The following is a 13,207-nucleotide window of genomic DNA, read 5'->3' as shown; positions in this document are numbered from 1 at the left end:
GTCTGTAAGAGATATGATATGAGGATTCCCCACATACTTTTCCTGTGATTTAGCCAACCAGGTGTGATGCTTACATTTCATTCTTTCTTTGAACCTGTGTCTTCCTTTATAAAGAACCAAGGTGCAGCTAGTAGCTAATGCAAGAAGAGTATCCCCTAATGGGACTGTTCTTCACTCTAGGGGATAGTAAAATATTAATTTTTCCAGGGGCAAAAGATGTGGATAAGTCAATCTTACCCATCTGTAATCTCTGAAGTGAGAGATTTTGTTTTTTAATTTTTATTTATTTGTTTCTAAGTACCTTGTGTCAATTATTGCTGGAAACACAGGCAGGATTTTAAATCTTTCCCCTTAGAAGTGAATGCTTGCATTATTAGTTTACTGATTCATGAACTCTTATTGTGTCATCTCTCCTGTGCCTACCTAATTTATCCGTATAGAACAGCTTCAACAAGAAAGCGTACAGCATTTTTACTTCAGAATACCCTGTAGCGTAGTAGGAAAATCATTTAGATCAGAATAAAAGTTGTTTTTCAGAACAAAAAAGAGAGCAAAGAGAGCAAAAGTTGATTCAAGAAAAGACTTGACAGATTCGGGGAGGACTGGGGTGAAGAGGAGGTAAGTAAAGATTCTTGGTTGTAGGTGTTGAATCCCAGCTTTCAGGAAGATTCAAAACATAATAACTAACTAACACCTTTTTCTCAATATTGACACTGGCTAATTGAGCTGATTTTGCCTTTTGTTTGTTGGATTTTGTGTATCCTGTTCTTAAGAAACTTCATCTCTTGTGTGATATTTAGAGGATAAAAACTAAATAAGGTTTCAATATACACATAAGATCAATCTCTTGCATAAATACTAGGTACCTCAGTGCTCTGGTCCATGACACGTGCATTCCTTCCGTACTGTAAAATGGCTTACATCTTTATGGTTTCATTAAATAAATTGTACAGGCTCTTTGTGGAAGCCTGTTCTGTAATGCCTTCTTTGTTCCTGCTAGGTGTGCCATAAAGATAACTGCTGTAAGAGCATTTCCCAATAGGTCTTCTGCAGAGTGTTGTGTGGGATGAACACAGTCACATGAATCTGTTTAAGCTCAGTGCAATTCGTCAGTCAGTGTTTTAAACTACCATGATAACAGTTATTGCAGATCATTACTGCCCTGGGACCTGGATTCTCACATCCCTGTTTAGAAATCTGCATTTCATTTTAGAAATTTGCATTTCTCCAGATGAAAAATTTGTAAGGTATTGTACAAAATTGCCTGGACACAAGAAAATAGGGTATGATTTGTGAAAAAAATATCTGCTTGCCAGCCTGAAGTCCTGGGTGCAGCCCTCTGGTTTGTATATTCCCAGTGACATCTGCAGCACCACTCCAGCTGATAAACAGCTCCCCATTTATTGTCAGCAATTTGTGAGCACACCAACCACTGTATCTTTGATGTGACTGAAGCAGCAGGACCTGTCTTCAATGGGAAATGACTGTAGACTCTGTTCTGGCCTGGTCTTTGTTTTTCAATAATGCTGATTATCTACAGCATGAGGTGCAAGGGAAATGCCTGTGAATCTACAGAGGAGTCCAATTCATGGGCTGAAATTTGAGAAAAGCAGACTACTTGGGGCTTGAAAAATTAAAAAAAAAAAAAAAGCTTCAAAGCCACTTTGATTCAGAAAATATCTTAATAAGAAGACAAATTAAAGGAGGCTGAATTAGACTTCTTTCTTACTCAAGCAGTAAGAAAGAAATGGTCCTATTTAGGAGGCAGATGATTTAATAAATAAAAATAAATTTTAAAAGGATTAATCCAAGCTACGCAAAGTTATTAAAATAATCTATTGTGTTTGTTATTTTAGATTAAGATTAGGATTAAAAAACAAAATAAAAATTAAAATAAAATAAAGTTAAATAAAAATTGCTTTTCATTAACTATTGGTTTACTCATAATACTTCTCCCTTTCTGCTGAGATTTTTTCTGCTTGTTATGTTTTTTAGCTCTTCAAATTTGGAGTGGAGTGGCAGGTGAATATTTTAATCCATTAAGATTGTAATTCTGGAACTTTCTGAGCCTTTGGGGCTTTTTTAAACCTTGCTCAGACAGGAATAATTAAAGTAACTATTTCTTTAAGCAGGTGTCAAAACCTGTTTTTTGGTAGTTTTTTGTTTGGTTGGTTTTTTCCTTCTTTCTGCTACAGAAATTCCCAACAATCTTATCTGGGAGGCTTCAGAAAGAGGAAACTAAAAACCTTACGTTACAATAACTAGTTTTTTAAAATATGTTTTTTTTTAAAACAGCAACTACTTTTCTAAGAATGCCAGAGTTTCTTTTAATGACATCTTTCTTCTTTCTCACTATGATAACTAGATTCAGGATGAATTGGTGCAGATGGCTGCAGATCCCAAGAGCTGTCTCTGGGCACATTTTCACATTCAAAATGTACATCTATATGATATATATTCTCACTGATTGCCATGTATTTAAACTGATAATTTGAGAGAAAACCCACTTTATAAGTGTGTCCATAGCTGGGAGGTTGTGGATGTTATCTGACACTTCCAGTTCTTGTTCACTCAAAGATACTGTTGCATTCTTGCTTAACTGTAGTACTTCAATATTAAATTGTGAGGTTTTTTTAAAAAAAAAGGAGTTTGAGGTTTGAAGTTGCCAAGTTAATATATCCTTGTCTTTAAGACCATGGCTTGGCACCTTTTGTGTTTATCTTTTTCTTTATGGATTTTGTGTCTTAGACCTTTATGTTCTCCTCAAATCTCTTAATTAATTTATACATCTCCTAAAGAAGAACTAAATGTGTGAATGTAATCAAGAGCTGTCTGTTTCTGATTGCAGAGTGGCTATGGAACATTGGTCAATTAAAGCAAACATCATGCTGAACTTAGTGCTTGTTCTTGCATAACCTTTTCACAAGGCTTTGCAAGCTCCCTTTACTCACTGTTGGTAACAACGAAGGGCGTACAGAGCAGCACCTCCCCCTGTCAGCTTCAGAACTCTGAAGTGCTTCAAGTGCACTAACTTTCTGCTTCTTCTAATTCATGCACAAACATTTGTAAGAGACAATCCCAGAACTGCCAATGGTCCCAGGTCTGCTATCCCTGTTGCTACAGTGGTGCCTGAAGTGCTTGGGGCAGCAGGGACCCTGAAGCCCTGAGGTACTGAATGTAGCCCAGCTGTGTCGACGCTGATGCTGGGGATGCTTCTGCATGCAAGCTGGCAGTATCCTTAGGTGTCACTTTGTTCTCCAGCCTCTTAGTTCAACTTGCTAATAAACAGGCATCCCTCCAAAATACCTGTCCATTAGGACAACTGTGACCTAACTTCTGTGGTTACAGCTGAACTTTTAATGCTGTGTCTTGCACAAAGACCTCGCTCTGCAAGCTGATGTGGGCTGCATTTCATCGTTCCCTGCATTCATTTTTTGTGGAGTGACACCACGAAACCCTGCCCTGGATTCAATAGAGAACCCTGAGTCCCATGTGTTGAGACCCTGACATCAATCAGGTTGAGTTTTTTTTTTACTTCTTCTTAGTCTTCAAAAAGGGTAAAAAAGCCCTTTCAACAACATCAATCTTTCTTCTATTAGTTAGTGCTTTTCTAGCTTTTCCTAAGGGTAAAAATTTACAACAGTGTGTTATTTCATGCCCCTGATCTGATGGTGTTTCAATGATAGTGTTAGAGGCATTCAAAAACTCAGGACTGTACCCCTTGAAAACAGCAAACTTACTTTTGAAGAGACCTCACTAGAAATCTGTTCATCATAAAAGAAAGAATTTGAAAATTCAGTGAAAAATATTTACAAGGTTTGTCTCTATTCTAATAAGTCAGATCATGAATTACATGTGATAAAATAAATTTAAATTGTATTTTGAAGTCAGGATTTGGAAAGTGCATTGTTCTAGAAGAGGAATAGTACAAGCTAAATAACTTCTGCTGAAGGAAAATCTAAAACAAATAAATCTAACTATACTGTCATCTCTCATCAGCTATTACAGGTGCAAAAATACAGATTTTTCTATTATTATCCTGTAACATGCACAAAATATGAATTGTGGTGAGGTTCACTAAGCTGTGTAGGGGAAAATGGGTTTTCTACTGGTCCTATACATGTTCTAGTTTCATGCACAAAAATCAGCTAAGAAAGGGAGAAAACTCTAAGACAGGAAATAGCATTACCAAAGAGCAAAATCATTCATGAGTTTGTTTAAATTGAGTAGAAAAAAATACTCTTGACTTCTTTAATTTTGAAAATATACCTTGAAAAAGCTCAAAATACCTACAAAATCTGAGAACTATTACATTAAAGTTAGTCCTTTCTGAATTTCACTTTAAATGGCCTATGTTCCTGTAGTGGGCCATCATTTATTCAGGGAGAGTAAGATTAGGGTCTCTAGGAAAACACGGTGGACTCCACATGTAAGGAACCTAGAGAATTGATTGACAGTGCATAGGATTAATGACAGAAGTGTAAATTTTTTTAAGAGGAGAATTTGCATTTAGGTAAGCAGATTTCCTTTCTTTACGCTTAGACAGGAAGACAGAGAGTTAGAAAACTATGTAACTGTGTGTTAAGTGAAAAAATATTAGAACTTCTTTTTATGGCTGTCAGCACATCATTCCTATATGCACATTGCTGTATATTAGTTTTGCTTTTCTGAAATGTAACATGAAAATACTGTACAAGAACATTTTGATCTATCTTGATTTGCATCTGAAAGGGTCTACAAGAAATTTTGTAGAAAACACAGTGATTAAGTATTCAAAACTCTGTTTTTTTCTGGTACATGATAGCTGGAGAATAGATTTTTATGGAAAAAGAGTTCTTCAAATAGCATGTACTTAGAGCCTGTGGTACACCTGTTCCATCAAACTAATTATTTTCATGTTTGCAAATCTGCCTCTACATTTGCACAGGAGAGCTTTAGTTATGTAGGCTTTTGCATACGAAATGACTGGAATTCTTTTTTTTGAGCATTAATTTTTTTTTGAGCATCAACACACATCTATGACACATCTGTGCTTATAATCACATTGATACCTTGAAGCTCAAGATGGTCCAGTATGTTCTGGGATCTTCTAGTGGGAATGAGCTTTCCTGGGCTGAGACTGCACTCAGTCTAGCAGCACATCTTTGAAAGTATAACCTATGAAGACCACTGTTTTCATCACTGTGTCCCCGCTCCTTCTGTCTGCAGACCTCTGCTATAAAAGGCCCCCATCTAATTCATTGACCCAATACAGACCAAAGCAATGGCAAAGGACACAACTGCTACATCAAAGACCAGCCTGCTCTGCCCATGTCAGTGTACTGAGTGAACCAAGCATTGTAATTCAGTCCTTCTGCATCACTTCTGTTATGCTTAAGAAACAACATGCTGACTTTATTTTGTGCCAAGAAAAATTTCTGAGCACAATGAAATTGTTACCAGAGAACTAAAATATAACTTTCATACTACGGAATGGCTTCTTTTGCTATTGATAAAAATAGTACAATCCAAAAGTTGTCAAAATTTGACACAGTTGAATCTGCAATTGTGCAAATTATATACACATTTTTTAAATTGTTATACTATTTAAACGCTTCTACAGGCACTGCTTTTAAAATGAGCTTTTTTTAATGTCTGCCATGTAGCTAGCTTGAAAAAAAGTACTTAATCTGTCCCTTTTAGTGTTAATCAGAATCACCTGTGTATCAGCTGGAGAAATGCATCCCCTGCAAAAAGGAGAGTAATTTTAATAACTGTTCTCCCAATATAGGGGTGAATGGGAAAAGGAATCAAAGTGATGTAACAATAGGTGATTACATAGAGGGCTCTTTTTCTTGAGCATCAGCCAGTGAAAGGTATTCTAAGTACATATAATAATATTCTTTGTAAGCGAAGTACTAGTTTTGAGCTCAAGTAAGGGGTAAAAAAAATTACTTGGCATCATAATGCTAAGTTACAACTGCTTTGGAATTTTGGCTGTTTACAGACAGGTTACAGTGTGACTTTTCACTGTATGATATTAATTGCATTGACTTAAAAAAATGGAACATTAATTTGTTTTATGAAATCTTCTATCATATATTGTGGTAGCTGCTAAAAATAGATAACCAGAGGCTAATAGATGTTAATGGTCCCTTTCACTATTAAAGAAATCAATGTTTCTTGGATACAGAATATCTTAATGTATTGCTTTTTCTTAAAAGCATTTGATTCAAAAATACCCAAACAAAGACATCTGCATTCACAAATCATCTTTGTTTTACCAGAACTTGAATCAAGTTGATAAACATTTTCTGTGAAAATTAACCATGCACTGCAAGAAAGAAGAAGACTGGGAATGCTTCTACTTCTCTTCCAATAAGAGAAACAGATACCAGTACTTTGTTTTCTTAAAATATCATTTAACATATATTCATGTAATTTTTAAGGGCCACGTTATCTAGGTCAAGTAAACATACCACAACTTTTATATATTTCTTCTAAACTTGTTGGGGAGCAGTTAGATTTCCAAATGTAAGTAATTAAAATTGTAAGCTATTGAGTTATTGACCAATACTGACCTATTAATCAAGCTAAAAAATTCTACAATCAAGGTTCAGTGCTCTGAAGCACTGTAAAATAATAGTATTTGTGCTCAGTGATGCAAGTAGCCACAATTAAGCAGTTCACTTGACAAATGAGATAGTTCACTTTATTTTGCACTTAATTGAATTGTACATGCTTGATCACCATTGTCTCCTTCCCTTTAGTTTTGGTTTCTAGCCATTTAAACATACACATTTATTAAAGAAAAAGCAATTAAGTTGGTGTTGACCATTGACTCTAGAAATGCAGATACCAAGATCTATGCTTTAAATTTTTATTGCATGATAAAAATCATTAATATCCCTCTAGAGGAATTCTTAATTTTCTTAACAAAAAGTCTGATGAGTGGTAGGACTTGGTCATTAACTTAAATCAAATGTGAAAAGGAAAAAATCCTGTAGGATTTTTATATTAAGTGACTTTTCCAAGCAGAAACACACAGACATTGTTCCTTCACTCTTTATTGTAGTTAGTAATGGTATTTGAATTTCAGCAGTCCTGTCTCACTTTGCTGTCTTGTATCTTTTTCTTTCTGTGTTTGCAGTCTGTTTTTTATGATTCTGAAATTGTAAGGTATTACTCAGTTTTGCTTGTTATGTGTTTTTAACAAAATGTGGTGTTGAAAACTTAAGTTCCAGGTTTCAGTTCAAGATCATAAAAATGGCATTTTTTTCAATCTGGGTGGGAAAAATATTTTAATTAAATACAAATATTTTCAATAGAAGTAAGAAAATATAAAGCTAATCACAACATGGTAGTTATTTTTTCTAACATCTTGCATTTAAAAAAATTATCCCCAAACCCCAGATTTCTCCAAGGCATTATGAAGAATTTTATTGCAGTCACAGATTCCACCTAAGCTTTACATATGACACTCATTTGTAGGTAAGACTGGAGCTGGCATCAATGGACAGAGGATTTCATAAGTGTATTATGAAGCTAAATTTCTTAGCTCCAGTTTTTGAGGAGTTTTTTGTGACTAAGGAGCACCACATATAATTTGTGAGAAATAAGGCATGTATGTCATGTATAGCACTGTCTCAGCTAGCTTTTTGGGGTATGCTTTGTGAGGCATGATGTCCATAGCCTCTCAGTCAATTCCTGCAAAAATGTTTAACATTTGCTAGAGACATTGTGTTTTGTGTGTCTCCCAAGAAAGCCCCAGAGCAGTGCACCCACAGCTGGAAATTACTGGAAGCACCAGATGTTACTGCCCATTTGGTTTCCTGCTCGTGTCAATAGAAAGCACTGATGGCACCACCTCTCTTTTTCCCATTGCAGGCCCTACCAGTGTGGTCACTGCTCCCAGTCTTTCTCCCAGCCCTCGGAGCTGCGGAACCATGTGGTTACTCACTCCAGCGACAGACCTTTCAAGTGTGGCTACTGCGGTCGTGCCTTTGCTGGTGCCACAACACTCAACAATCACATCCGGACACACACTGGGGAAAAACCCTTCAAGTAAGTGCTTAAAGCCATCAGCTTTTGCCAGCTGACATTAGGGAGGGAAAGGCATTAAAGATGCTCACTAGCAACACTGCTCTGTACCGGCACCCAGCAGAGGTTTCCTTTCAAAGCCAAGGTCAGACCATGAGACAAAACTCTGAATGGTTTGGCTAAAATCAGAATTAAATTAGGCTTGGTTTTGGGTGCCTCACAAACCCTGAGCAATTTTCTGTCCTCTGTTGAGAACTTGATTGTTTTAATTAAATAACAATGCCAGAGAACCATAGCTGAAAATACTCTCAAGACTGGGACAGGCTATTCTGTAAGATCATTATTATTTCACATCTGTATGCTTAGGTAGATTGGGCATCACATAAAGGCTGCTTTGGGTTTGGTTAAGTACACAGGAGGAATATGCATCTGGCTTTAGTCTCAGAATCGTTGCATACAAAATGCAATTCTGGCTTGTGTCATGAGTTTGGTAAGATCATAATAACAAATTTACAGTGTTCAGTTGTCCAAGATATAAGAAAAAGAAGTCACCTGGTTAAGATGGTTTTGGGTTTGTCTTTTTTTGGGTTTTTTTGTTTTGTTTTGTTTTGTTTTTATTAAACAGACAGCTCTTGTGTCTGCAGTTTTTGTTTCCTGAAATCAAAGCCAAGCACACACCTGAGTCTCAGAAATTTTTCCCGTGTGTTCACACCAGACATAGCACAGTTGATCAAGGTGGGCATGAAAGGCAGGTAATATCTACCTCCTGCCTAACAGGAGGTGTTCTCAAGGCAGGATGCAATTTTTCTGTATTTGTGTCTGTGTCCTGAACTGATAGGTGCAGATTTTATGTATGTTGTACCTGGAACAATCCCACTTTGGAAGAAAAGGGTTGTGTTGATATCAATGTATAATGTATTGATACCACTTCTTTTGGAAAATAACTGATGTTTCTAGAAGGACTGGGAGGAAGTGTAGAGGAATGTGTGTGTCTCCCAGTTCTCCAAGGACTGTCTATCCTCCATCTGCTTTTCCCTTCACCTTTCTCTTCCACTTTTGCTATACTGTGCTCTCGGTCTGGTTAATGTAAGAGAGATCAGCCACGGGGGCTGTCAGAACCCCTCATAACAAGCTCAGTAGAGATACCAGTAGAGATCCTTTGCCTCCATATATGGTTGGAAGGAAGCATGGCCTCCAAACAGGTCTCTGCTGAGGGCAAGGGGACAGAGCCAGGAACCAAATGCTGAATATCCAGTACAGAAGAGCTTACATATCAGAAATTATGGGTAGGATAATGTTCTATGTTGCAAAACACAGAATGTCAGAATATCTAAAGAGTTGCTCCTCTAGAGCCAATCTGCTGAACACCCAGAGCCCATAGAAAGTGAGCCAAAAATAGTGTGAGCAATCAGATTGATTTTATCTAGTTGCTGTGTAAATAGATTTTAGTAATTAATGGAAGAGGTTTCCAGGTCAAAATGGAAAATAGATTTCTTTTAATGTTAAGGTGTTACTTATGTGTAACCTTGTTGACTCCACTTAATTTTTTTCCTTAACATCCTGTTTTTGTCATGTTTCCAATAGATCTGCTATTTTGTCCCATTTAGAGTCATTATTTTTCCCCCTTGGTTTGGTAATTTTTTTCACCCTTTTCCAAAATGGTCTTGGCTGCAGCACAATACCATTTGAGAAAAGGTTTAAGGTATGTAGTACAATTAATCAGTGGCCTGAAATTTGCTTGTTTGGTTTACTGTATTCTGGGATGTATTTGCTCATTTTTAAAGCTGCAGGGCAGAGCAACAAAGAATGTGTACACTTTGTCCTGCTGCTTTGTGATGCATGATATAATTTAGTAATTGTAAGGCTTTTATTTAGTTTCTTCCTTAAATTCAAGAAAGAGAAGTACCACTTTTTCTCTGGAAGAGTTGCAGTAACCTTACATGAAGCTGAAACTGGAGGTCTTCCTATTCTGATAGTCAGATAAGGGGGCACATATTGCCCTGATCCTGCAAGCTTTCCATGCAGGACTGCTTGCATTTGAGAGAGGAGGGGCAGAAACTTATCACAGAATTGATCCACCCTCTCTGCTGGAGAAAAAAGATAGCTGCAGCTCATCTTGATATCTCATCACCATTTAGATCCTCTGAAAAGGAGGGGTCCAACGCCTGGTATTAAGTAAACTTAGGAAAAAAATTCTAGGAAAAAAATTCTAGGAAAACAAATTCTAGTGAACAAGAACCATAAATATTACAAGCAAGATTTCTGTCTCTTGATCATAGAGTTTAGGTTTTAAATGTTTGTTTTCTAAAGGAAAGCAGAATAGAAAAGTCTCGTGATAAAGGGTTTCTGTACCTCAAGAAACTCTATTTTTGTGGTAATATACATATTTGGGTTGAGTAAAGATTTTGCCATTAACAAGACTAACTGTACATGGATAGTGTTAAATTACAAGTTGTTTTATAAGTAACAGGATAATTTTAAAGGTATTACTCAGTTCACATCTGAAAATAGGCAGCCCACCAGAAGTTAATGTGCATCTACTGTGAATGCAGTCACTATTCCTAATGCAGGAAGGCTGCTATGTTTGTAAGTGGTGTTGGGACAAATTGCAGTGCACATGGATTAAGCAGGCAATGTCGTACATGAAGTGAATGTTTGCAAGCACACTGTTTTCGGAAGGTGGTTTTAAAAAAGGTGAACATGGATAGGGTGACAATATTTTAAAATATTTCAAATTGTTATTTAAGATGAAAACTGTGACTGGTTAAAGAGCTTTTTCTGTGAGAAGGTGCTTTCTTTGTAGGTCCTAGGTAACTTTGGAAGTATGGTAGAAGACTTTTCTATTTGCTTTTCATTACAGATAACAATGCTAAGTGAGGTTATCTGTAGTCAAAGATTCAGCTGCATTGCCTGGACTGCAGGTCCAGCTAGAAAGGATTTCTTTTCATGTCATCACAAGCAATCAAGTCAGCCTCACCACTGTAAAGTTTTTGCACATTCTTATCTTACTAAAGTCTCCACTATGGCTGCTATTCTGAGAACAAAGCTCTTAAGTAAATTAAAAGGTAGGAGAAAAAGGAAAATTATTGTTCATCCTCATTATCTTAAATTCCTCTGCCCTTAATCTCTTCCATTCCAGCAGAATTAAAGCATAGTTAAGGGACTCGCGTGTAGAACTAGGATTATGCAAAAATCTAAACAAAAAATAATTAGAGGAAAGATTCTTTCAGATTGGGATTACTCAAGTGGTTTTCATTTGTTCTTACTCAAATGCAAAACTAGGGAAAATTAATTTCATGTTGAACATAGATGCTGCACTTGCAGTGACATATCAGCTTCGTCCTGGTTTGGTTTTTGTTTTGTTCTGTTTTGGTTTTTTTATTTAGTTATTTGGTTTATAAATAAACCAATAATTTATACTAAATTTATACTAAATTTATACTAAGTAATAAACACTTTAAATTAGTTTAAAATTTTGTGTTAAATGTAGTTCTTGAATGAAATAAAAATTCTTCTTTTCAAAATATTAAATAGACATATTTTTTACAAAAATAGGCCCTCAGTATTTTGTTCACCCAAAAGCTTTCACAGAAGTTGATATAAACTTAAGAACTAATCTAATACTGACTGTTATGCTCTGTGTCAATGTTTTGAAAGCACTGTGAAGCAAACAAGCAGACCTGACAGTGGGGGCTATCTAACCAAACTCAGAAAACCCAGTACTTTAGAAATATCCGAACACCATTGATGTTCATGTTGATTGTGAGATTAAGTATCATTTGGTTTATCACACCCACCCAGGAAATCACAGAGGGAAACTTCTCAGTCAAATGATGCCTTTTGTTTGATGAGGTGGAATGCTAGTGCAACACTGTTCCTTACCATTAAAATGAAGGCACACACACATTGTAGAAAAAGATAACATGGATTCAGTTTTTGCTGATGACACCTGACTGTGGGAAGAGTTTTAAATGGCTTCATCAGGCCTACATCGTGTCAGGGGCTGTTTGAATTACTCCCAAATGCCATCAGATGGTGTAATTGGAAATTTAGTGGTCTCCCAGTTAATAGGTATCACTATTACCAATACTTATATCTACACTAGAGACTTAAACAAAAATTTAGTATATGTCTGGTAGCTTTATATGTCATGTTTACTTTCTGAGTGGTCACAAGAGAGATGAACTCTTTTTTTCATTCTGAGTGCTTTAGCTACTATTCAGCTCCCCAGCACAACATTAAACTTGTGTGATTTGTAGTATAGAAACATGCACACAACAACATGTACACACGTTCTTGCCAGTCTCATAGACAAAGCTCACTGCAGTGCTTAAGCTACTACAACAGGCTGGGAAAGGATGGTTGATGCATGGAGGGAGTACATCATAATTCAGAAGAAAAAGTGCTCCTGCTTTTCTTTCCATTCCTACGTACCATGGCATACTTACTCTAACTGCTAATACAGGTTCCTGCCTGTAAGCCAGGTACTTATATATCCAAAACTGAATTCCTGAAAACACCATCCACACCCTTTGCAGGGGGCTACAAAACACTAGGTACCTTAGGTACTATCTGAAGTTTACCTGTGTACATTAGAAATCCAGAGGAATTAGGTGCCTTGTTTTGCAGTAGTTTTATTGCCTAGTTTTATTCCCACTTTTCCCCAAGGGCTGTGTAATGCAGAGAGCACTGCCTGACCAGCAGCAACACTTGGCACCCACAATCCTCCTGTCCAAAGAGCAGATGCTTGTGTCAGGAGACTGATTCTTTTCTGGTCTCTCTTTAGCATCCTTCTAACTTGTGTCTGTATGAAGGAGTTCCAGAACAGATTGTAGCTGGAAAGTTAGAACACTCTCACAGCATAAGAAGCTTTTGGTCAAAGGACAGGAACTCACATTGTGGAGAAACACATTGAGGCTTGCTCTGTGCTTTCAGGAGTTCTGAGTGAAGGCAGTGCCCAGCTCTAATCTCCCAGGTAAGCTCCAGAAAGGGCAAGGAGGTCTTCCACAGCTCTCATGGCCAGTGATTTTAATGAATCCTTCTCTTACATATGAATGCTTGGCATCCTGATAGAGTATATTTCATCTCTTTTTTCAGGAACCTGGAAGTCAGGTGTTGCCAAAGCTTATTTTGTAGGTTATTTTGTGACTGTACCACTTATAGCTTGGTTAGGCAAGGATGCAAGCCT

General features: G+C 36.8%; 1 protein-coding gene and 1 long non-coding RNA gene across 2 annotated transcripts in view; both read left to right on the top strand.

Moving 5' to 3' along the window:
• Positions 1-13,207, top strand: part of LOC139789641 (uncharacterized) — a 354,871-nt gene that overhangs the window by 325,121 nt on the left and 16,543 nt on the right. The gene's annotated exons all lie outside the window — the stretch shown is intronic.
• The window catches only part of PRDM6 (PR/SET domain 6), a 75,965-nt gene that overhangs the window by 57,000 nt on the left and 5,758 nt on the right, over positions 1-13,207 (top strand). Inside the window, exon 7 of the mRNA XM_071731005.1 lies at positions 7,867-8,043. Coding sequence (XP_071587106.1) covers positions 7,867-8,043 — 177 coding nt within the window. The remainder of the gene's footprint in view (positions 1-7,866; positions 8,044-13,207) is intronic.

This window comes from Heliangelus exortis, chromosome Z, assembly GCF_036169615.1.
Source record: "Heliangelus exortis chromosome Z, bHelExo1.hap1, whole genome shotgun sequence".
Classification (NCBI taxonomy): Eukaryota; Metazoa; Chordata; class Aves; order Apodiformes; family Trochilidae; genus Heliangelus; species Heliangelus exortis.
The sequence above is the reverse complement of the archived record's forward strand: the minus strand, read 5'-3'. Positions and strand labels throughout refer to the sequence as shown.